At 59.3% G+C, this 23,834-nt stretch overlaps 1 protein-coding gene across 2 annotated transcripts; it reads left to right on the forward strand.

The window, feature by feature from the left end:
* The first annotated feature begins 1,033 nt into the window (after positions 1-1,033).
* Positions 1,034-20,083, forward strand: Ntrk1 (neurotrophic receptor tyrosine kinase 1). 2 transcript variants are annotated; one of them, XM_076861162.1, is made up of 17 exons: positions 1,034-1,245; positions 4,162-4,236; positions 4,499-4,570; positions 6,314-6,382; positions 7,788-7,939; positions 8,147-8,289; positions 10,922-11,054; positions 12,766-13,095; positions 13,456-13,473; positions 13,626-13,681; positions 13,897-13,999; positions 14,449-14,595; positions 14,956-15,086; positions 15,261-15,433; positions 18,076-18,316; positions 18,617-18,775; positions 19,898-20,083. In XM_076861162.1, exons 1-17 carry the CDS (start codon positions 1,034-1,036, stop codon positions 20,081-20,083), a joined length of 2,400 nt encoding a protein of 799 aa, XP_076717277.1. The 2 variants fall into 2 exon arrangements, with proteins under 2 accessions (XP_076717277.1, XP_076717278.1); XM_076861163.1 differs by lacking the exon at positions 13,456-13,473.
* Positions 20,084-23,834: the final 3,751 nt, after the last annotated feature.

Raw genomic sequence — 23,834 nt, forward strand, 5'->3', positions numbered from 1 at the left:
CGGGATCTTGCAGATGCCAAGGCGGGGTGCTGAGAAAGACCGGGACCTGCCTTCTGGTTCCGTGGGTGCTGGGGATCCCGGGGCTTTCCAGGTGCGCAGCCTCCCAGGGCTGACGCGTCCCCAGCTCCACCCGCGGGCGGCTCCCGCGTCCGAAGAGCTAAGAGAAGGTCTATTAATTTCTCCGTGAAGAAATCAATGCTCCTGTCAGGATGGCGATCGATGCCAGTCCTGCTCACCCGGCCCTACCCGGCTCGGGGGCCCCAGCTGCCTGGCGGGAGTCGACCACTGACCCGAGGACCCCAGACGCAGCACTCAGTGGGGGCTGCGCACGGCGCCCGATCCACCCGACCCAGGCCGGGAGCGCGCACCTTTGCGTGTGGGCATTTAGCGCCACCCTGTGGTTTCTCCTGGTCAGCGGGGCTTGGCTCCTTGATCTCCATTTGGCTGTTAAAGGCAATCAGTTCTTCCTCTGCCCCTTCGGTGTCCAGGCCTAGGTTCTGCGTTTGGTCCTTTGGGGGTCCTCTCCCTTTTCTTACTAGGGTTTAGAGAGTGTTTCACGTTTTTTCTCAACTGACGTGCACCGCGCCTTCAGGCAAGTGCGTCGCAGGGCGGGGGCTGCCTGGTGTGACCTGGACTGCAACCTTTCCCCAGCTGGGTCTTCCTCCTCCCGCATCTAAAACTGCAGCTGCTTTATACTCCGGGAGAATCAGCGCATCACTTCCCACTCCCCCCACCTCCAGAAGACACTTCGAAGGCGTTCGGTGGCGGCCTCTCCACTGCTCCCGGAGATGCAGATGTATTAGCGAAAGGACTGGCACCCGGGCCCCGACACGGGAGTCGGCAGAGTTGGGGGCTTCGGGAGGAGGGGCGGGGCTAGAGGTGGAGGGGCGGGGCGGGGCCGGGCGGGGGCCGCTGGCTCCGCCCTTTCCTGGCGGCTGGGTCTTTAACACCGCCCAGCGCACATGTCCAGGGAGGCCCTGTGGCTGGGAGCGCACGGACTGCCGCCCAGCCGAGCGAGGCGGACGCCGCCGCGATGCTGCGGGGCGGACCGCGCGGGCAGCTGGGCTGGCACCGCCAGGCTACGGGCCCGGGCAGCCTGCTGGCTTGGCTGATGCTGGCATCCGCGGGCGCTGCATCTTGCCCCGATGTCTGCTGCCGCTTTGGCCCCTCGGGGCTGCGTTGTTCCAAGGCTGGAACCCTCTATAGCCTCCGCCAACTGCCGACCGCCGAGAACCTGACAGAGCTGTGAGTGTCCGACCCGCGACAGGGCGCGGGGACAGGAGGGCATAGCCCTGCCCCGAGGGCGCGGACTCGCAGCCCGACTGCTGGGTCAGGTGGGGGGGGGGCGCGGCGAGGGTGGCACCGCGCAGCCTTTGGCGCTGCCCCGGCTTCCTCCACTGCTGCCGCTGCCCCTTCCCCTACTAGCCCCGCGGTCACTGTCTGGATGTTGACTAGAACTCAGGGCAGCTGAGTCGCTGACCTCGGGCAAAGGGAGGGGGGATCTCCGCAGACCAGGTCTGAGAAGCTGAGAGGTCTAAAAGCCCCTTTCTGCAGCTCACCCAGGAACCCACGCTGTCCCCATAGAGGGTGGTAGTCAGCGACAGAGAATCCTTCAGTGTGGCACCTGTGCCCCTTTCCTAGAGAAAGCCACCCCTTTACTCCTCCTTGTCGTGACCAGCCAACCCCAGCTTTTCCCCCGACTTGGGAAAGCTGGAATTGGTGGGAGGTGGTGAGGAAATACACCTCTCCCCATTTCCACCATCCAGAGCCCCCAGGACCCCTCCATTTGGATGTGAGAAATGGGAACCTCCCTCCTCTTCCTCCACTCCCCTCCACTCCCATCTCCCTTTCACCCTTGTCTCCCTATTTGGGTTAGGGAGACAGGGCTATTGCTGAAGGTTCTCCTACCTTCCAGGTCCAAACCTGGGAGGAATCTCTAGCATTCTGCTGTCTCCTGACATTGTGCAACACTCGTTACAAAATACTTAAGCACTTTTTAGACCTAAGGAAGTATGCTGTAATAATTGCCCTAATGATACTCAAGCATTACCGGGTGACGGCTGGAAAATACTGGAGTATTCTGGGTGACTGGTGGAGCCAGCGAGACTTCTAGAAGAGGGAAGGAACTGCTAGAAAGCCCCTCTCTTGTGGTCTGGACCTAGAGGGTGGGCCAGCCTCGCCGGTCTCCTGCGTTGGACAGGCTGGAAGAAGTCCGAGGTGGGGGTATTGCTGTCTGGTAGTTACTTGAGCAGCCTGCAGTAATTGGCATCTTGTGGTAATTAACGGGAAGGTACTCAATATCTCTCTCTAATGGCCCTAGGGAGACCAGAAGATGGCCTTGTCTTGGTCTAAGCCTAGGTTTCTGCCTGATAGGAAACCCATCCAGGCTGTCACCCCCAGTCCTGTCCAATCATCACTCAGGCCTCCAGTCTGACTGCCTGGGTGCTCTCGCTTCCCAATTTCTTTCCAAGCCCCGAGTGAGTTCAACCCAGGGGTGAAGGGAATGGACAGGCCAGGGGCAGGCAGAGTGGTGAGCTGAGCTGTCCCCTTGGGTGGGGCAGCAGTCAGATCGCCCCCACCCCCTCCTGCACGGCCCCCTCCCTCCTCCCTCACCCGTGGAGCTAACAAGGAGATAATGGACTCGAATAGACAGATTGATTATGAATCCAAATGAACGCGGCAGCTTTGAGCACGCTGACTGACAGCTTGCACAGCCCCTGGCCACCATGCTTGTGGGCTCCCTGGGTCCCTACCGCTGGGAACACTGTGGACAGGGGCTGGGGAGGGGTGAGCACAACAGGGAAGTGCCCTCTTTCAGAGTCACTAGATGCTTCTCAGCAGATCTCAGGGATGGAGGACCTGATGTGGGGTGCTGTTGGGGCCAAGGCTGGCAGGGGTAGGAGGAGGGTTGGTGCTTACCTAAGGCAAGTCCCAGGACAGAGGGGGAGGGTTCTGAGAACCAGTGGTGAGTCAGGGGCCCCTGGTGTGTGTGGTAGTGGCAGGGGGTGGGGCGGCAGGGGGATGGACAGGTCACTGCAGGGTGGCTGAGTTCTCAGGAACTCTCTGGCATGTCAGATCCAGAAGCTAGGCAGAGTCACCCCAATGCCTGTTCACTCTTCTTTCTTTCTTCTCCCCCCATCTCTTTCTCTGGCTCTCTGTCTTTATCTATCCGTCTCTCTGACTCCCTTTTCTTATCTTTCTCCTTCTCTCTCTCTCTCTCTCTCTCTCTCCCAGTCTCTTTCTGTACATTTCTTTTTCTGTGTCTCTGTTTCGCTCTGTTTTTCTTCCCTCCCTCCTACCCCCCATTCAGACTTCCCATCTTTCTTGTGCTGGGTGAGCCAGCCAGTCCCTCCTCCACCCCATGACTCCATCTCTGATTGCCCCTCTTCCCCTTCCCGGGTCCCTTCTGGGGCAGGAGGAGCCCAGGGGTCCCTGGCTGACAGCCTCTATGCATCTTGGTTGTGAGAAAGAAAGCACTGGGGGAGGGAGCAAGGGCTGCTTCTGAAGTGCGGGGAGGGGCCAAGGCTGAGAAGGGGCAGAGAGGGTGGGGTGTGCTGGTGCTGAGCCCACAGAGTGGCTCCTGAGCGGGCACGTTTGGGAACACACATTTGCATGCCCACAGGGCTTCCTCTGCACTGGGTGGGGCAGTGGCCATGATGAACCTGGGCCCTTTGTGGAGGAAGCAAGGGTTTGAGCACGGCCCCCCTAGGTTGTGCCTGGCGGAAAAGCAGAGCACAAAGCTGAGAAGGAACTGGCCCAGTGTGTTTATGAGCGTGTGCCGTGCATTCTCGCATGTGTGTGGGAGAGGTATATGGGAGCTTTGTCCGAGTGGTCCTATGTGAGGGTGCCTCTGTGTTCCTGCACACACGTGTGCAGTGTGAATTGTGTGAGCAGGAGCAGCTCTGTGCCCCTGCGAGTGTATACGTGTGCATGCTTGGGTGTGGGTATGGTGCAAAGGGAATGGGAGAGTGTGCACATGTGTGAGGGTGTGCATGTGTGTGTGTCACTTGTGAGGAGGTGTGTCTGAGCATCTGTATGCCCGGGTCGGGTCTGTGTGCGAGTGGTGCACATGCATGCATGCGCGTTATGGTGAGGGAGGTGGGTGGTTGTGGGAGCCCAGTTCTGGGCCTGACCCGTGACAGCCGTGCCTTCTCCCCACAGCTATGTGGAGAATCAGCAGCATCTACACAGCCTGGAGCTCGGTGACCTGCAGGGCCTGGGGCAGCTGCGCAACCTGTGAGGGGCTGAGGGCTGTGCGGGTGTGGGCGGGGCCCAGCCTGGGCGGGAACCACAGGGTCAGGGAGAGTTCAAGTGTCCTGAGGGACTGGGAGGACCCTGGAGTCTGAGGGCTGAAGGGTGGGAAGTCAGGAAGCCCAGGGGTCTGAGGGGTCCAGGATAGCTGCGGACTAAGGGAGCTGAGGAGGGGGCGTGGGGATCAGCCCTGGGGACTGGGATGGGCACCGGGTAGCTGTGGGCTGACCCTCCCCAACCTCTCCAGCACCATCGTGAAGAGTGGCCTCCGTTTTGTGGCGCCAGATGCCTTCCATCTGACTCCTCGGCTCAGTCGCCTGTGAGTGGACCCCGGGGTGGGCAGTAGCGGGTGGAGAGGACACCCAGGCTGGGGCTGCTAATGGACTTGGCCCTCCCTGGAGAGTTGTTCTGAGGAAGGCCCCAGCCTGGTCAGGGACAATGTCTCCCCGTCCCCCTGGGGCAGCTTCTCGACTTCTTGGCCTCATCCAGGACGGTTGGAAAGTCCTTCTTGCTGTCTCACTTCCATGCTTCATTCTTCAGAGACTCTTCCCATAGATGCCTGCCCAGTCTGTCTTTCCAGAATTCAGTGACACACCAGCCTGAAGGGAGCAGGCTGTCTCCCACTGCCCTCCTGGTGGGGAAGCCCTCGCCAACCCTGGACTAGCCTGGGGCCCTGGGTATCAGATCTTCCACTTGTCACCCTTCCTGTCCCTGGGCGTCACAGCTGCCTCTCCTGTAGAGGGCGGAGTGGGGCATGAAGTAGGTAGAAGAGACCCTCAGAGACCTTGGCAACTCCTCCCTGGGTTTCTGAGGATAGGAGTTCATGTCTTCCCCTCCCCAGGAACTGGCCAGAGCGGCTGCCCTGTGTGGAGCGTGCAGGGTCCTCTGCTGCGTCTAGTAGGTTTTTCGGTTTGTTTTTGCTTACTAGCAATTGAACCCAGGGCGCTCTACCACTGAGCCACATCCCCAGCCCTTCTTATTTTCTTTTTATTCTGAGACAGGGTCTCACTAAGTTGTTGAGGCTGGCCTCGAGTTTCCATTCTCTAATCTCGGCCTCCTGAGTAGCCAGGATCACAGGCAAGTGCCACCACGCCAACCCAGTTGGATCCAGTGACTGACCACAGCAACAACCACCACAACAAACGTGATGTCATGTCACTCACTGTGTCCTGGGATTTTTTAACCTCAGTTAAAAATGTGTGCTCAGCGTCATTTCACAATTCTTATGTCCATGGATCGTTCCAGTCAACCTGGTGGCAGAGATAGATGAGAATTCGGAGAATCAGAGGGGCTAAGTTTCTGGGTGGAGGTCACACAGCTGCTTTGCAGGATGGGACTCACACCTAGTTCTTCCCGTGTCCAGAGTGGCGATGTTCCTGGTCCTTGTGTGATGGTGCCTCTCCGACCCAGCCCCACAAATTCTAGAATGAAGAGAGGGTCAGGGTAGGCCCCTCATAGGAAGAGGCTCCCAGGAGCACCAGGCACAGAGCATGGGGTCCGTGTGGCCTGGATCGGCCCCTTGCTGGGCTCCTTTCTTCATCTCTGTAGCTAGGGAGCTGCGGTCCTGGGTCCCTTCCTGCCCCAGGTTCCTTAGCCCCTGGGGAGGAGCAGGAAAGAGGAGGGAGAGGGACCTAAGGAAGTACTTTGAGACCCTGTCCTCCAGCCAGCAGGGGGCAGGGGGCTGCGGGAGCCTGGGTTCTGGCCTCCTCTGCCGTGGGGGAGTACAGATGGAGTCCCTTCCCCCAGCTGTGGCCTCAGCACTTCACCAGCTGGGGCCCAAGGTGGGGGAGGGGGACCGGCTGTTCCTTAGATCCCCTCCCTGGAGTCTGGGGAGGGGGTTGGGTGGGGTTAACCCCTGTTGTCCCAGGCAGAGAACTGGACTCAGAGAGCCTTACCGCCCCTCACCCCTACCTTCACACTCCCGGGCTCCTTCTAGCTGCCCGGGCTGGGGAGGGGAGCCCAGTGCCAGCCTCCTCCTCCCCTCCTCCCTCACACTGGGTCAGAGTGAGGTGGGTGGCCGCGGAGGGGTCTGGGGTCTGCCTCACCCTGTCAACTCCTGCAGGAATCTCTCCTTCAATGCCCTGGAGTCTCTGTCCTGGAGGACCGCGCAGGGCCTCTCCTTACAGGAACTGTGAGTGGGGCCCGGGCAAGGGGCAGGGTGTGTGATGTGGGGGTCCGCAGTGCACTCGTGTCCCTGTGATGGTATGTCCCTGTGTCTTCCAGGAAAGGTGGGAGGGGTGGGGGATGCACGTGGGGTGTCTCTTTGGGGCCATGTGTTTGTGAGCTGAATGGGGACTGGGCGCCTGCCTGTCACTGCCCCCTGACCCCACCCTCCCATGGAGGGCGACCTGTAGAAGGGTCACCGCCTGGGGTGGGGGGCCGTGTAGGAAGCTGGCCTGGATGGCTGGTTCTCCGTGGGCCTGGGGTGAACTCCTGGGCCTCACTGAGGATCACAGGCACACCTGCCACATGCCCTGCACACCTGCCACATGCCCTGCACTCTGCCACATGCCCAGTACCCTACCACATGCCCTGCACACCTGCCACATGCCCTGCAAACCTGCCACATGTCCTGTACCCTGCCACATGCCCAGTACCCTACCACATGCCCTGCACACCTGCCACATGCCCAGCACACCTGCCACATGTCCTGCACACCTGCCACAACCCTGCACACCTACCACAACCCTGCACACCTACCACATGCCTGGCACCCTGCCACAACCCTGCACACCTGCCACATGCCTGGCACACCTGCCACAACCCTGCACACCTACCACATGCCCGGCACCCTGCCACATGCCCAGCACACCTGCCACATGCCCTGCACTCTGCCACATGCCCTGCACACCTGCCACATGCCCTGCACTCTGCCACATGCCCAGTACCCTACCACATGCCCTGCACACCTGCCACATGCCCTGCACCCTGCCACATGCCCAGTACCCTATCACATGCCCTGCACACCTGCCACATGCCCAGCACACCTGCCACATGCCCAGCACACCTGCCACATGCCCTGCATACCTACCACATGCCCTGCACACAGTGCATGATGCAGAGGTGAGGCAGCAATGGACCATGATACTTGGTGGGCATGTGAGGCCTCTGGGTCCTTCAGGAAACCACACCCTTCCCTCCTTGTCACCATGCTGAGACCCTTGCCTGGCTTGTCACCCAGGTTCAGGGGACCCCGTGTAATCTCTGGCTTTCTGTATTTCTTTCTTTTTCTTTTCTTTCTTCAGTTCTGGGCACTGGAGATGAACCAGGGGTGCTGCACCCTGTGTTACACCCCCAGCCCTTTTACTTTTCATTCTGAGACAGGGTCTAAGTGGCCAAGACTGGCCTCTACTGGCGGTCCTCCTGCCTCAGCCTCCCAAGAAGCCTTTCTTTCCTTTACCGGGTCATGACCCCAGCCCGTCCGTGCCCCACTCCTTCACTTCTAGGCCCTCCTCCCTGTTGTCTGACTCACTTCCTGTGGCTCCTGAGGCCCCTGCCATCCCCTTCCCTGACTCTCGGTCCCCTGTGTCCACCAGGGTTCTGTCGGGAAACCCTCTGCGCTGTTCCTGTGGCCTGCACTGGCTGCAGCGCTGGGAGGAGGAGGGGCTGGGCGGCCTGCGCTCTCAGAGGCTGCAGTGCTCTGGCCCCCGGGGGCAGCCCCTGGCCCTTGGCCACAACACCAGCTGCGGTAGGTGCTGGAGCTCCTGCCCCGTGTGGGAAAATAGGGCCACCTGCCTGGAGTTGGGGGGGGGCTGAGGTGCTGGACAGGGCCTGGGGGACCAGGGGGACCAGCGTTGGCAGAAAATGAAGGCTCCAGGTGGGGGAGAAACACGCCTGGGGTGGGGTTCCAAGGCCACACCCACTCTAACACCCCTCGGGCATCCTGGGTGGCCAGGTGTGCCCACACTCAAGGTCCAGATGCCCAATGCCTCGGTGGAAGTCGGAGACGATGTGTTGCTGCAGTGCCACGTGGAGGGACAGGGCCTTCAGCAGGCTGGCTGGATCCTCACGGAGCTGGAGGGGTCAGCCACGGTGACGGTGAGCAGCCCTCCACGTCCCCCCCTGTCTAGGAGAGGCCCAGGCAGGACACAGGGAACCCAGACGGAGAGAAGCAGCCAAGCCAATCAGCAGCACATAGGTGACGAGGGACGGTTTAGACAGAGATGTCAGGCTGGCACTGTGGGGCAGCCCAGGGGACACAGAAAACCTCAAGTCAACTGCAGGGTGGGACCCCTCACCTTCACCCCAGTAACTTGGAGGCTCAGGTAGGAGGAACCCAAGTTGGAGGCCGACCTCGGCAACTGAGTGAGATCTTGAGCAACTTAGCTGGAGCCTGTCTCCACGTGAAAAATAAAAAAGGACTAGGGTGTAACTCCGCGGTAAAGCCCCCCAGGGTTCCATCCTCAATATCAAAAAATAGAGAAAGAAAAAGGGGACACCACAGGGCAGACGCTGGCCCAGCAGGGACTCCAAACTCTACTGGACCCAACAGAACTTAGAACCCCTCTCTGGAAACACGGTGTTGCTTGAAAGAGGGGTGCACAGCTCGTGTGTTGGAGCTCGGAGGGACCCCACAGACACCCCTCGTTCACTGCCTCTCTGGATAAGGCGACTGTGGCCTGGTGGGTGTCCATGTGCACCCCCTGCGTGCCTGTGTCTTTCTTTGGTCCTGCACCAGGGGAAGCTCTTGGGGGTCTTTGGTCTCCTCACGGAGACTCTGGAAGCATCGCTTTGGGTGTGTGTTGAACCTATCCGTGAAGGAGACCCAGGTCTGTTTTCAGCTCTCTCACTAATTACTTCTTAGAGTGTCTTTCAAAAAAAAAAAATCCCGTCATCTGCCTGCGCTTTCATTTCCTTATCTGTACTCCGAGGACCTGGACATGATGGCCTCCTGATGTCCTGTCTGCCTCCGGGCATCCTCTGGCCTCTTTTTTATCCAGATATGTTTCTGGGCACCCTCCCAGGCCTTGCCCTGTGCCCTTAAGCTGGCCATCGGCAGCTGAGAGCAGCCACAGGGACCCAAGGCCCTGTTTACAAGGCTCTGACAACAGGTTGTGCCCACCTATCTGGCCCCATCTGGGTGGCAAAAGTGGACCCACAGGGACCAGGGTGTGGGTCGTGGGACTGGGGGCATGATGCTCAGTTGAGGTCCTTGCTTTGGGAGAGGAGTCCACCCTGGAAATGCTGGAAGCCCCTGGGCCGTTCTGAAGGGAGAGTCCAGAGCCTCGATCAGGGCATCCAGGCACCGTGGAAAGAGTGAGGGTCAGGGCAGAGCCACGGTCGGCCACGCCCATGTGCAGACACCTTACAGCAGCTCTTGGCTTTGGGAAACTCTAGCAAATTTTTTACTTCCTCTTTGGAAAATCTACGCATTTGCTAACCCCTGTGCTTCCTGAGACCTTTCTCTGGAAAAGCCACATCCTACTTGGTTACCTGGGGGGCAGGGGGAGGAGGCATGGAGGGCGGGGCTTCCCCCAAGGTAGGAAACCCCGTCCACCTTTGTGCAATTTCCAGATAAATGAGATTTGCCCACCACCTCACCGATTTTCATCATTCTTTGGAAAATAACATTTAAAACATCAAGAGATGATTTTGTCTGTCTTGTCAGTTTACAAAACATACACAAAACCCCGTGTGGTGCAGCAAGATGAAGAATTGTCTTTGGTTTAGGTCTCAAAATTTATGCACCACACGACGTGGCCGTGGTTTCTTAGGAAGAGAATTTGAACCTGATTCAAAAATTATTTTTGGACTGAGGTTTGAACCCAGGGTGCTTTCCCACTGAGCTTCACCCCCCCCTCCTCATCCTTTAAAATCATTTATTTTATTTTATTTTGAGACAGGGTCTTGCTAAGTTGTGTGGCTGGCCTTAATCTTGTGATCCTTCTGCCTTAACCTTCCTGTGCCTGGCTCTGAGTCAATCTTTTTTTTTTTTTTTTTGGGGGGGGATACTGGTGATAGAACCCAGGGGTGCTTAGCCACTGAGCCACATCCCCAACCATTTTTTAATATTTTATTTAGAGACAGGGTCTCCCTGAGTTGCTTAGGGCCTCACTAAGTTGCTGAGGCTGGCTTTGGACTCACGATCCTCCTGCCTCAGCCTCCTGAGCCACTGGGATACAGGGAGGTTCCACTGTTCCCAGCTCTGATCTGATCTTTAGATGATAATTCAGAATCAAGTCATCGGGCCTCTCTAGCCTCACTTGGTGTCTTCACCTGCCAAAGGAGGAGCGCTGGCAGGGTGTGTGACTTCTGCCTGTGAGCAGTACCTTCCCCGGGGCCGAGACTGAGTCTGGGAGAACCGTGTGTACAACAGGTGTCCCTAGGTGCTGAGGTTCTACTTGGTTCCCTTGTGAGCCCTGTATGAATGTGGTATTCATGTCATCTGCCTAGCTGCCCGGATGGTCACGTTAGCTTTGGTTTGAGGTGTTTGGTGCCTATTTGGGGCTATTGGTTATGTTTCACATTCCTCAGATCATTACAGAAGTGATCTGGGAGACAGTCTGTGAACAGGTTGGAAAGGGGAGGCCGTTCCCTGTTACGTCCTCCCATCCCCCTCCCTTCCCCCCCAGGAGCCCTCCTCTCCTTTCCCTTTGGACCCCCCAAAAGACATCCGCTCCAACCCCCTGTAGCTGAAGCCTTCCTGATTTCCCCTCTTTCCCTGATCCAGAAATCTGGGGATCTGCCATCCCTGGGGCTGACCCTCGCCAATGTCACCAGTGACCTGAACAGGAAGAATGTGACGTGTTGGGCAGAGAATGATGTGGGCCGGGCTGAGGTCTCTGTCCAGGTCAACGTCTCCTGTGAGTCCCCACGACGGCCTCTGCACCTTCCCCCACTCGATTCTTCTTCCTGAAAAGAGGAGGGGGGGTGGAGGGAAGGATGGGGTGTGTCTCGCAGCTGCTCCTACCCAGCTGTTTCCAGATTCCCATGAAAACCCGATCCTGTGGGGGAAGTCCTGGGGGCTCATCAAGGCCACAGGGATGAGGTGGATTTCTTTCTGGCCCTCTGCCCGAGCCTCGTACCTGAGGCCTTCCACACCAGCTGCCTGACTCTCCCTCGGCTCTGAAGCACTTCTCCATCCCAGCCCTTCCAAGGCCTTTGCCCCGCACCCTAGCTTTATTATTTTATTGCGTTTTGAATTTAGGATTTTGTTCTAGGTTTGGAATGGCCACTTTAAAATTGGTGCAAATAGGGCTGGGTTGTGGCTTAGTGATAGAGCACTCGCCTAGCATGTGCAAGGCCCTGGGTTTGATCCTTAGCACCACATAAAAATAAATAAAGATATTGTGTCCAACTACAACTAAAAAATGAATATTTTTTAAAAAATGGTGCAAATAAAAATTGGTGCAAAGACTCTACTAGTGCCCTGCATTGAATTTCCAGCTTGCATCAGCATTCGCTACACGCTGGATTTTGTGGGTAGAACAAGTTAGGCGTTGGATCTTCAGTCAAAGGAACCTCAAAATTGGAGAGCTGCACCCTAGTTTTAAAAGAGGGACCTTCCTCTCCTGAGTTCCTCTTTAGGCATGTTACCCACTATCTCTAAATCTGCGGACAAATTATCTTAAATCTCCTACTTCATATCACCTTTTTTTTTTTTTTTTTTGGTACCAGGATTGAACCCAGGGGCACTCACCACTGAGCCACATCCCCAGCCTTATTTTGTATTTTATTTAGAGACAGGGTTTCACTGAGTTGCTTAGGGCCTTGCTAAGTTTCTGAGGCTGGTTTTGAACTCTCGATCCTCCTGCCTCAGCCTCCGGAGTTGCTGGGATTACAGTTGTGCACAGCCACTGCACCCCACACCTTTTTTCTTTTACTGTGAAAAACACCTGGACATGTGCACAAAACACACGCGCTTTAAACATTAATGAACCTTAGCAGCACTTCTGAGGACCTCCCTTTCTCGTCCCAGCCCCAACCTCATCCTTCCCCATACCCATCCTGATTTTTTCCAAAATCATTTTTGGCCAGGCATGGTGGGGGTAATCCCAGCTACTGGGGAGGCTGAGACTGAAGGATCCTAAATTTGAGGCCAATCTGGGCAACTTACTGAGACTCTTATCTCACAATCTAAACATTTTTTTTTTTTTTTTTTTTTTTTTTTATAAAAGGGCTATGGATGTAGCTCAGTGGTAAAGTGACCCTGGATCCAATCCCCAGTGCCACCAAAAAACAAAAAACAAAAAAAAAAAGAAAGAAAGAAAAACTCCTGGTTCATTTGCCACTAGCTGGTCTCCCGCCTCTCTAGGGCTGTTATTTATTTTGGGCCTGCTGCTAAGTTCTTTAAGCCTCTGAATTTTGCATGCCTGCTGCCAGGTTTATTTAAGATTTACTGTCAACTTCTCCTAAACATCCGTCGTTCCTTGTGACGATCTCAGACCTTCTTATCTGGTTTTTCCACCATCTGAGTTCTGCCCGTCCCCCACCCCCTCTACCCCGGCCCTTGAACTTGTCGGGTCCACCTCCCTCCGCTGTCCCCTGATTCTCGCGTTGCTCTCCGGCCCACAGTCCCGGCCAGTGTGCAGCTGGCCACCGCGGTGGAGATGCACCACTGGTGCATCCCCTTCTCGGTGGACGGGCAGCCCGCGCCGTCCCTGCGCTGGCTCTTCAATGGCTCCGTGCTCAATGAGACCAGCTTCATCTTCACCGAGTTCCTGGAGCCCACCCTGGCCAACGAGACCGTGCGGCACGGCTGCCTCCGCCTCAACCAGCCCACCCACGTCAATAACGGCAACTACACGCTGCTGGCCACCAACCCCTACGGCCAGGCCGCCGACTACGTCATGGCTGCCTTCATGGACAACCCTTTTGAGTTCAACCCCGAGGACCCCATCCCTGGTGTGAGAACCACCCCGAACCCTGCCCCTGCCCTGGGCTCCATTTGGGGAGGGCGGGCCCCCTTCCTGCCATGACCCCTGACCCCAGAGGTTGAAGTGCGTGGTCCTGGACAGAAGGGAGCGGTGTCCAGCTCTGGGCTGGCCTCCTCGCCCCAAGCCAGGACTTCGGAACCCCTGAGCTAGCCCGTCATCAGTCCGGCTGAAGAGAACCACCGCCCGGGCATCCCGAGCCCGGCTGGAGGAGGGCCAGCTGCCCCATCCCCTCCCACCCCCACCCCGCGAAGGGGTGAGTCCCCGAGGGGCAGGGGCTCACTGCTGTCCCCCTCCATCTGACTGCTGTCTCTCCTCCCCCCTGCCGCAGTCTCCTTCTCCCCAGTGGGTGAGTAGCCCAGGCTGGAAAGCAGCTTGTGTCTGGTCCCTGGAACTGAGGCTGGGGCAGAGGGCACCTGGTCCCTGAGAGGGCAGCTGGGGCAGGTGGGTAGAGCAGACACAGCATGTGCCAAGGCCACCTTCCTGCCCGTGTCCCCACAGACACTAACAGCACCTCCAAAGACCCAGTGGAGAAGAAGGATGAAACGCCTTTTGGGGTGAGCTTGGGCAGGGCTTGGGAGTGGAGGCTGGGTGGAGGCTGTCTGCTTGCCGTCTCTGGGCAGAGCAGGGAGCTCTGGTCAGCTCCTCAGCCAGGCCAGGGTCCCCATAGAACAGGAAAAGGTCTGGGGACCTGGCTCAGGGCTCCTCGGCAGGATGGAGGGACGGCTTGCTGGGGGGGGCTCTGAGGGTGCCCCTGGATGAACCCCCCCAGGTCTCGGTGGCCGTGGGCCTGGCCGTCTTCGCCTGCCTCTTCCTTTCCGCGCTGCTCCTCGTGCTCAACAAATGCGGACGGAGAAACAAGTTTGGGATCAACCGTGAGTGGGAAGCCGTCTGTCCGTCCGTCTGTCCATCCTCCTGGTTTTTACTTCCTCCTGGCTCTCCCAACCTTCCGTCGCGGGGTGCAGGGGTGTACACTGGAGTTTTAGGGTGTGTGTGCCCTCGCCTGGTGTGGGTGGCGTCGGGGGTAGCAGCTGCTAATTGGTGGCTGGACTGGAGTCAAACACTAAGTGGGTCTGCGAGGTCTGGGCTCCGCGAGGGGAGCAGCGGGGGAGTTGGCCGGTCCCCATGAGGCCTGGGGCTGGACAGGAGCCAGACAGAGAGAGGACTGGTGCCTCCCCGTCCCCCTGCCTGCTCTCCTGCTCCCTGGCCCTCCTCCCCTGTCCCTGCAAATTATGGGACAGGGGTGGCCTGGCACTCACGATGTGAGGCTCAGGGTGGGTGCCTGTGCGGGGACCTCCTCTGTGTGACGGTGTCTCCTCTCTAGGTCCTGCGGTGCTGGCTCCAGAGGATGGGCTGGCCATGTCTCTGCATTTCATGACACTCAGTGGCAGCTCTCTGTCCCCTACTGATGGCAAAGGGTCCGGGCTCCAGGGCCACATCATTGAGAATCCACAATACTTCAGTGATGCTTGTAAGGGGCTCTGCTGGGTCAGGGGCGAGCGTGCGTGTGTGTGTGTGTGTGTGTGCGCGCGCGCATGCACGCCCAGGCCTGACCGGTCCACCCCTTCCCCCTTCCTGCAGTCAGGAATGTCCCCACTGCAGCATACCTTCCTTAGGTGGGACAGCCTGTCTCCCAGCCACGGCCCGGGGCCACAGCGGACACCTGTGGGCAGGTGCTGACCCCCGCGAGGCCATGGGGTTGGTGAAGGAGTAAAGCTGGATCTCAGTCCCCGCCCACCCCCTTGGCCGGGCTTGTGTGACAGCACATCACCCACCTAGGCTGTCCCGCCCTGTCCCTGGGGCTCCCACCTGATCCTGCCAGTCCTTCTAGGTGTCCACCACATCAAGCGCCGGGACATCGTGCTCAAGTGGGAGCTGGGCGAGGGTGCCTTTGGGAAGGTCTTCCTGGCCGAGTGCCACGGCCTGCTGCCCGAGCAGGACAAGATGCTGGTGGCTGTCAAGGTGAGCCCTGGCTGTGGGGCCGGCCTGGCGCCCACCTTCTGGAGGACCACCAGGACAGGGCGCTCTGGCTGGGGGGGGGACGTCTGGGTCCGACATGGCTCAGGACTGAAGGTGGGGTGGGCTGCGCTGGCTGTAGAGATGAGGCCCCAGTGCTGTCCGCGCTCTTGGCTGCAGGCGCTGAAGGAGGTGTCCGAGAATGCCCGGCAGGACTTCCAGCGCGAGGCGGAGCTGCTGACCATGCTGCAGCACCAGCACATCGTGCGCTTCTTCGGGGTCTGCACCGAGGGCCGGCCCCTGCTCATGGTCTTCGAGTACATGCGGCACGGGGACCTCAACCGCTTCCTCCGGTGCGAGCTCCTGGCCGCAGTGCTGGCCCCCAGCCCCTGGCTCTGAGCCCCGTCGTCCCTTCCCTACAGGCCTGTCTGTTGGACTGAAGAGGACACCAGGCAGGGTCTGCAGGGCACAGTTGGTGGAGGAGGCAGGGAGAGAAGGTGGTAGAGGCGGGCATGGCCCGTGAGGAGGACACTGTAATAGGGGGTTTGCTCGAGTAGAGGCCAGGGGCCCCATTGTAGGAGGGGTGGACACTGCGGGGGTGTGTGTGTTTGGCATGTGGAGGCCAGGCCTGCGGGAGGTGCTGTGGAGATGACCACAGTCGTAACAAACATGGACCAGGTACTTTCTGAGTCCCAGGCCCTAGGTTACCTACTTTACAGTTCATCCTTACTGTGGTTCTATGTGCCTGAACATGGTACCTTTTTTTTTTTTTTTTTGTACCAGAGATTGAACCCAGGGGCAATTTAACCACTGAGTCACATCCCTGGCCCCTTTTTACTTATTATTATTATTATTTTTGAGACAGGGTCTCGTTAAATTGTTAGGGCCTCACTAAGTTGCGGAGGCTGGCTTTGAACTTGCGATCCTTCTGTCTCAGCCTCTGGGATTACAGGCATGGGCATGAAGCCCAGCTCCCCAGCCGTTTTCATTTTTTAGTTTGAGACAGGGTCTTGCTAAATTGCTGAGGCTGACCTTGAACTTGTGATCCTCCTGGGTCAGCCTCTGCAGTTGCTGGGATTACAGGTGCGCACCACCATGCCTGTCCTGAACATGTGTATCTTGTACAACGCTATAAATATGTGTTTATCTTTCATAGTCTCTAAGCATGTTCGGCAATTGTTACTTGAAGACAGTTCTGAAAGATTTATTTTTTTGGCTTTAGACAGAATAACCCCATAGGTTTGCTTATTTGTGCTGGTCATTTTAATAACTTCAAGGAATGTGCCTGAGCTGGGTGCGGTGGCACCTCCCTTTAATCCCAGCAACTCAGAAGACTGACGCAGGAGGCCAGCCTGCGCAATTTAGTGAGACTCTCAGGAACTTAGCGAGACCCTGTCATGATTTAAAGGGCTGGGATGTCGCTCAGTGATAGCGCACCCCTAGGTTTGGTCCATAGTACCCAGTTGGCGGAGGGCGTGTGTGTCTGTTTCACAGATAAGGGAGCCAGAGTGACTTTCTCAAGGACACACAGATAGTGAATGGTCCCAAGGAGGATGAGACCCCAGACAGAACCCATGCTCCCAGCTCCTGGCTGTGACAATCACCTGTTCCCTTCGTTGAGTCCCTGGGAGGACGGGGCAGGGTTGGTGAGGCAGAGGGTCAGGGTGTGTAATCAGCTGCCCCTCATTCTCTGAGCCTTCTTCACCAAGGCTCTCTCTGATCTCCCCGTCCCCACCAGGGGGAGGCACAATGCAGGGCTCCAGTTCTGCATGAGAAAGGTCTGGGTGACTGTCCAGCTGATGGTTGTGCCTTGGTCCCCCAGCATCCCTCTGGGAACGAAGGGTCATTTCTGCAGGCAGGCTGCGAAGCTCAGCTAGGGAAGGCCCCGGATGAGTCCATCTTCTTAGTCACTTGACAGGGTGCAGGTGCAGTGCTTGTCTCCAGGGATGCAGGGAAATGTGCCAAGTAGGGCTGAGGCTGCGGGAGCCGCCTCTAATACTGTGTGAAACTCTGGGAGAGCAGAGCAGGCCTCCTGAACACTCGCAGAAGAGTCTGGAAGGCTGTCCCTAGGAGGGACCATGTGTCCCTTCTGCCCTCTGGGCTTCTGTCTGCACATTCCCTTTGCTGGGTTCACTGGACCTTCCTCCCAGTCACCTCCCCCTCGCCTGTCTCGTCCCCCTTTGAATGGCTGCCCATGTGTCTTGGTCAGGACTGGCCGTCAGTTTAGATGTCCCTCTGTCCCTGACTTCTTCCCCTCCCCTGCTGCCCATCAAGTGGCCCCCACACTGCCCTGCGGAGACCTGGGTTCTGGAGCCTTAACAAATACCTGGAACTAATGCGGAGGGTCAAGGTGGCCAGTAGGGAAGGGACAGGCTGGGAAGGGAGTCAGCGGAGGGGAAGGTTCCAGAGGGATGTTGGGGAGTAGAGATGACCTGGACTGGGGAAGCAGAGGCAGAGAAGGGCGTCCTGGAGACCTTGAGAAGGAAGGAAAATCCCACGGAGACAGGTGGATGTGGAGGGCAGGAGGACCAAGGGGGACCCCAGGTGTCAGGCCCAGAGCCTGGGAGGAGGAGGCTCCTTCCATCAGGCAGGGGCAGGCTGCGGGAAGGAAATGGAGCTCAGCCTGGCACGGGCTGGGACCACAGTGCCATGGCAAGAGAGGGAGGGGCCAGTGGGCAGCTAGAGCTCCCAGGGGCTCCACAGGGGCCAGTGGGCAGCTGGGGGCGGAGCTGAGCTCACAGGGGCTTCCCCAGAGGGAGGCCCGGATGAGGGAAACGTGGGGCTCTTTCTGGCAGAAGTCCCGGAGGTGGGCGCACCTGTTTGGAACTCCCCTATTCCAACACCCCACAGCTGCTTCTCTGTCCTCCCCTTTCTCCATTTCTGCTCCCCGTCCCCCGTCCTCCTGCCCCACACCCAGCTCTCGGGGGGTCCCTGTTCCCAGGCTCCTCAGGGTTCTGTCCTAGCCGGTCCCCCCTCTTCCTTCCCGCTTTCACAGGTCCCACGGGCCTGATGCCAAGCTGCTTGCTGGCGGCGAGGACGTGGCTCCAGGTCCCCTGGGCCTTGGGCAGCTGCTGACCATTGCTAGCCAGGTGGCCGCAGGGATGGTGTACCTGGCCAGTTTGCATTTCGTGCACCGGGACCTGGCCACGCGCAACTGTCTGGTGGGTCAGGGCCTGGTGGTCAAGATCGGGGACTTCGGCATGAGCAGGGACATCTACAGCACGGATTATTACCGAGTAAGGGTCCTCCATCCCCGGGCCTTCCTGCAGCCTCCAAACCGAGCCTCCAGACCCAAAGCCCGCTAAGACCTGTCCTGGTGGCTGGGGTCTGAGACTCTGGCCTCTTAATTTGGATCCTCTCCTACCTCCTCGGCCCCCAGTGGAGGAGGGTCTGGCTCCTCTGCTCTCCTGGACGGAGGAGCCAGCACCGATGGTCTTCCGCCTTAGCCCGGGTCCCCAGAGTCCCCGCTGTTGGTCTTTAATGAGGGACGGGCCCCGCGGGCGCCCCCTGGCGGTAACGCGGCCGCTCGCCGGCAGGTGGGAGGCCGCACCATGCTGCCCATCCGCTGGATGCCGCCCGAGAGCATCCTCTACCGCAAGTTCACTACCGAGAGCGACGTGTGGAGCTTCGGGGTGGTCCTCTGGGAGATCTTCACCTACGGCAAGCAGCCCTGGTACCAGCTGTCCAACACCGAGGTCAGCGCGCCCGCCCGGCCACCCCCTCCCTTCTGTCCTCCTGCCCCCCCTGCCGGGGGCTGCACCCTGCACCCTTCAGGGACCCCTCCTCTCCATCCAGCCCAGCTCTCTTCCTCGGCCAGTCCTTCCTCCTCTTACAGCCCCAAGTCCAGGTCCAGCTGGTTCCTCGAGGAATTGCCAGACACCTCTCCATGGAGTCTGGACCCCGCGATCCTTAGCTGAAATTTATAGTGGGCACTTTATAGTGGGGAGGGAGAGGCATGGGCGAGAGGACCTGACCCTGCAGCAGGAAGGCTGGAGGTTAGATTCTCAGAAGGACAGTCCTGCCTCCTCCCCCGGTCCTCCAGGCTGGCCACAGCCAGAACAGGCCCCAGGTGTTCTGTGTCCCAGAGCAGTTTCCGCCCCCTCCTTGGCTCACAGCTGTCAGTTTCCATTTCTCCTCCTAATGCAGTCTGCTCCCTGGAGGCTGTGGGGTGGGGGAGAGGGTTATAGATTTTAATTTTCTCAAGCGCTGAGAGAAGGAATGGAATTATTGCTGCCCATAGCCCAAGTCCTCTAATGGGGAGGAGGGGAGAGTGGGGAAGAGGCTCCAGGCCCCTTCTCCAACCGTCTCCCCGCTACCATCCCTCCCTCTTTGGATGTCTCAGCTGTCCTAGTAGTCCTTCCTGGAGTCTAACTTTGATCTTTCTTGCGGCAGTTTCTTTCTGGAGGAGCTAGGTTACCCCCCCCCCCCGCCATGGAGAAGTGTTGCCCACAGATTGGAGAAGGAAGTGAGGGTTGCCCTTTTACTTTACTTTTAAGGCCTTTAATTGTGATTCAGCTTGATTTTCTTTCCCCCGCTCTGGGGCTGAGATCCAGGGGACCCTTCCCCCCCTCTTTTCGGCCTCCAACATTAAGCGGATGGACTTGTCAGACGTCCCAGTCCCTCCCCTTCCTCAGCCCACAGGTCTGAGTCCAGCCTTTGGAAGGGACCCACCCAGGCTTCCCAGAGTCCCCCTTGCAGTGTCAGAGCGGGACTCCCGGGGTCACTGTGTACCCACGGGGCCAGGCACGTGTGGTGGGGCAGGGCTGGCCTCGCGGCCCTGCCCGCCCTGCAGTCCTCTGTCTCTCCGGTGGCTCCAGGCGATCGAGTGCATCACGCAGGGCCGGGAGCTGGAGCGGCCGCGCGCCTGTCCCCCCGAGGTCTATGCCATCATGCGTGGCTGCTGGCAGCGGGAGCCCCAGCACCGCCACAGCATCAAGGACGTGCACGCCCGGCTGCAAGCCCTGGCCCAGGCGCCGCCTGTCTACCTGGACGTCCTGGGCTAGGGCCCTCCAGGGCGGCGGTGCCAGCCGAGCGTCGCGGCCTGCCACGGCCACCCCCAGCCCCAGCTGCCCCGGGGGATCTCCAGCATCTAGCTCTCCCTCAGCATGCAGGAGGGCCGGCCGGGCTGGGGAGGGGGACGTCCCCTTCTGTGGGTTCCGTCACAGCAATTATATTTATTACCCCCTGGCCGCGTCTCCTGCCAGTTCTTGGGATGACGTTGCTCCGGGAGCGGGGCGCTGGGACTCAGGTAGGGGTTTGGCCCTGGGGTCTCCCCTCAGCTGCCCACCTTGCCCAGTGGCTGAGGTCACCTGGTGGTGAGGCAACCTTACCAGGCCTGTGGACCCTGACTGTCCGCCTCTGTCTGCTTCGTGTTCCCAAGGCCGGGGTGTGCAGTGGGAGGGATCGCAGTCAGATGTTCTGGTGGACAGGCTGGAAGCAGTGGTGGGCGCGTTTTCTTTGGGCTGGCGTGGCCTGGGACGCAAAAGGTACACGTGTGTCCACGCACAGTTAAGGACAGGTGAAGAGCCGGCCCCCGCCTCCTGTGTCTTCCCTTGTTACTCTTCCTGGGTCTAAATGTTTTGAGAGCAGCACTTGAGAGGCCAGGGGCTTGCAAGACGGCTGTTCCGGAAGGACAGAGCCATCTCCCTGTCCACTCTGCCCCGGGGAATAGGTGGGGTCCCCTTCCTCTCTGCCTCCTGGAACCCTTAACTGAGTGGCCTGAGGCTTCTGGCTCACCGAGGGCCCCCAGCCCACTGGGTCAGGGGACCGAGCCCTGCCTCCGCGTTTCCCACGCCCAGAGCTCACCCTGAGCCAGGGAGAAGCAGATCCCCACTCCCGGCCCATCACTTCCAATCACCTGCTGACCACTGCAATAACGCACACTCCCGCGGCTCCTCGGGGCTAATGGTGGCTGTCTCATGTCCCTGGTGCACCCCCACCTCCCCGCCGAGCCCTGGTGATTCAATCTGGGCCTTATCACCTCGAGGCCTAGCCCAGCGGTGTGTCTGCCTCCTGTCCAGGCTGGTTACGGCTAATGGAAGTCTGACCCAGGGCAGCAGCTGATTGATGGAGGGGGGGTCCTGTCCTGGTCCCTAAGGGCCAAGTTCACAAGCATCTCTCCTCTCCTGCTCTGAGGTGGGCAGGACTGGTGCTCACCACCCCTGCGGGGGACGGCGTGGGAACATGGCGGGGGAGTGAGGTAGGAGGCTGGGGGATCCGACTCAACAGGTGAGCCCAGGGACAAAGGCAGAGAGAGACTGTTTAGGGACAGGGACAGGACCTACAAACAGGAGGCTGGGAGAGACTAGAGGAGCAGATATGAAGACAGAGACATACTAACAGAGAAAGAAGGGGAGGGGAGGGAGACAGAGACACACGAGGAAGAGACAGAGGGCCAGAGTGGTGCTGTGCAAAGTCCCCGGAGGGAGAAGCGGGAGGATCCAGACAGACTCACGGACTCTTCTGGGGTTTCCCTCTCAGCCACACTCACAGCCAGTGACAAGAAGGGAGGGAGAGGCCCAGACTGGTGGGCTCTGCAGAAGGGGACCTGTGGGTGCTGAGCAGGATGGGGGCCAGCCATGAGGTGGCAGAAGGGACCTCCCAGGGCATAGGAGGCATTTCTAAGGTGGAGAGCACTGGGTGTCAGGGGCTCTTGGGCCGCAGCCACAGGCATTGCTGGAGGAGCTCAGCAGGTGGGTGAGGGGCGAGGGTCTCTGGAGGTCCCCAGGGAGCTTGGGCCAGGGAGCTGCAGGGCTTTCTAGGTCCCCACGCAGGACCTGAAACTGGCCGACCCCTCGGGCAAGTGGGGCCCAGGGCCTTGTGCTGGGGGTGAGGAGGGGTCTGTCCCCAGGTCATCCGCTGGTGGCCTGAAAGCCCCCACTCCCTCCCTTCACTGAGGGACACACAGGTGCCTCAGTGACCAGCACCCTGACCTACCACGGCGACCCGACACTCACGTACACACAACCTGACACGTGCACGCCCACACACACACACGCGCGCACGCACACACAGACACGCAGCACCCCTCCCCGCGCCTGCTGGATTCCATTGTCATTAACAGTGCCCCCAAGCCCCCTGTGGCCCCTGGCCCCTCCCTGTTAATTACCTCCTGGCTGTGCCAAGTCCATTAGCGGCCCCCACACCTCCCCCAGGGCCCAGCGCCAGCTGAGATGGATGGCTGCAGGGGGATCGATGGAATGGGACCCTGAGGACCCCTTGTGGGGCTGGGACCAGGACAGCAACCTGGGGCTGTGGGGATTGGACATCTGGGTCCCCAGACCTGGCCGAGGCCCCTCCTCAGAGCCGGCTGTCTTGGTGGGAAACGGGCTCAGGAGGTGGGGTGGGTGGGCCTGAGGAGGGCTCAGGTGGAAGAGGCCGACTCCCTCGCCACCCGCCGCCCTCCGCCAGCCTCTTTCTTGGGGAGAAAGAGTCAGGATGCAGAAACCAGTGGGGCTCCCCCCGGGGCCCCCAGAACATGGACAGGATCTTTAAAGACCGGAGGGTCCAAGCCCCAGAGACCTCTAGCCTCCCTCCCCAGCCTCTGCCTCCTTCCACCCTGATCCCTCCGGCTGACTTCCTGACTGACCGGAGGGCATCCCTCAGCCTCCAGGAATGCGGCAGGGGGGCCTGGGAGACGCCAGGCTGGGTCCCCTGGACCCTCGGGCTGAAGGGACCTCCTAGAGAGAATTCCCCACTGCATAGGCCCTGGGCTGTCTAAAAGCCATTTGGAGAGAGGGACCTGGGGTCCCTCACTTGCAGGCTGATCTGCCGGGCTATCTGGGCATCCTCTGGGGGGACAGAGGTGGGGACAGAGGTGGCTCCATTGCTCCAACCATTGTCCCAGATTGTCTCTCTGTCCCCCACCCCACCCAATCTCTGAACAGGCTCCAATGTAGAGCTTGGGCAGCTATAGCTCTGGGGGTGGTGGAGAGGAGAGAGGTCCTGAACCAGGTGAGATGACGCATGACCACCAGGGGACGCAGCCCTGTCAGGAAAGGAGGGGGCTGGAACTGCAGGAGGAGCCACACATAAGAAAGAGGGGAGCTGGGCATGGTGGTCACACCTATAACCCCAGATACTCGGGAGGCTGAGGCAGGAGGATCACAAGTTGGAGGGCAGCCTCTGCAACCTCGTGAGATCTTGTGTCAAAATAAAAAGGCTGGGGATGTGGCTCAGTGGTAGGATGCCCTTGGGGTCAATCCCCAGCACTGAAAAAAAGAATAAGGAAGAAAAAGAGGAGGAAGGAGGGACAGGACAGGGCAGCCCAAAGCAGTGCACAGACTCGAAACCCATGCGTAAAAGTCACAGCCCCAAAGGCAGAGAGCCCGAGAGGGGGAGCTCAGGGCCCCAGGTCCGCAGAAACACATCCGCAGTGGGGCGGGGGCTGGTGGGCTTTGCTCTGAGCCTCACTTCCAGTCCGGCCCCTGGAATTCGCGTTCAAGCCCGGCTGCCTCCAAATGGAGTCCCCTCTTCCCTGACAGGCTGGGCTCTGGTTCTGCTCCTGCACCTCGAGCCCCGGTTCTGAGCTTCTGTGGGAAGGGCCCCCCGTGGGGCGCGCTGGGCGCCAGGTGCTGGGTCAGTGTTCCCTTCTCCCCACTCCTCGCGGCCTGCCCAGGTCTGGTCCCCTGCGCAGGCCCTGCCCTGCTGTTTGGGGTCAGACAGGTTGGATGTTTGGGCGGGGACAGTGCCTGAGAATGGCTTCAGCTGCTGCAGACAGAGGTGTGGAGCCAGACGAGGGGTGACTGTGGACTT

Source organism: Callospermophilus lateralis, chromosome 7 (genome assembly GCF_048772815.1).
Source record: "Callospermophilus lateralis isolate mCalLat2 chromosome 7, mCalLat2.hap1, whole genome shotgun sequence".
Taxonomy (NCBI): Eukaryota; Metazoa; Chordata; class Mammalia; order Rodentia; family Sciuridae; genus Callospermophilus; species Callospermophilus lateralis.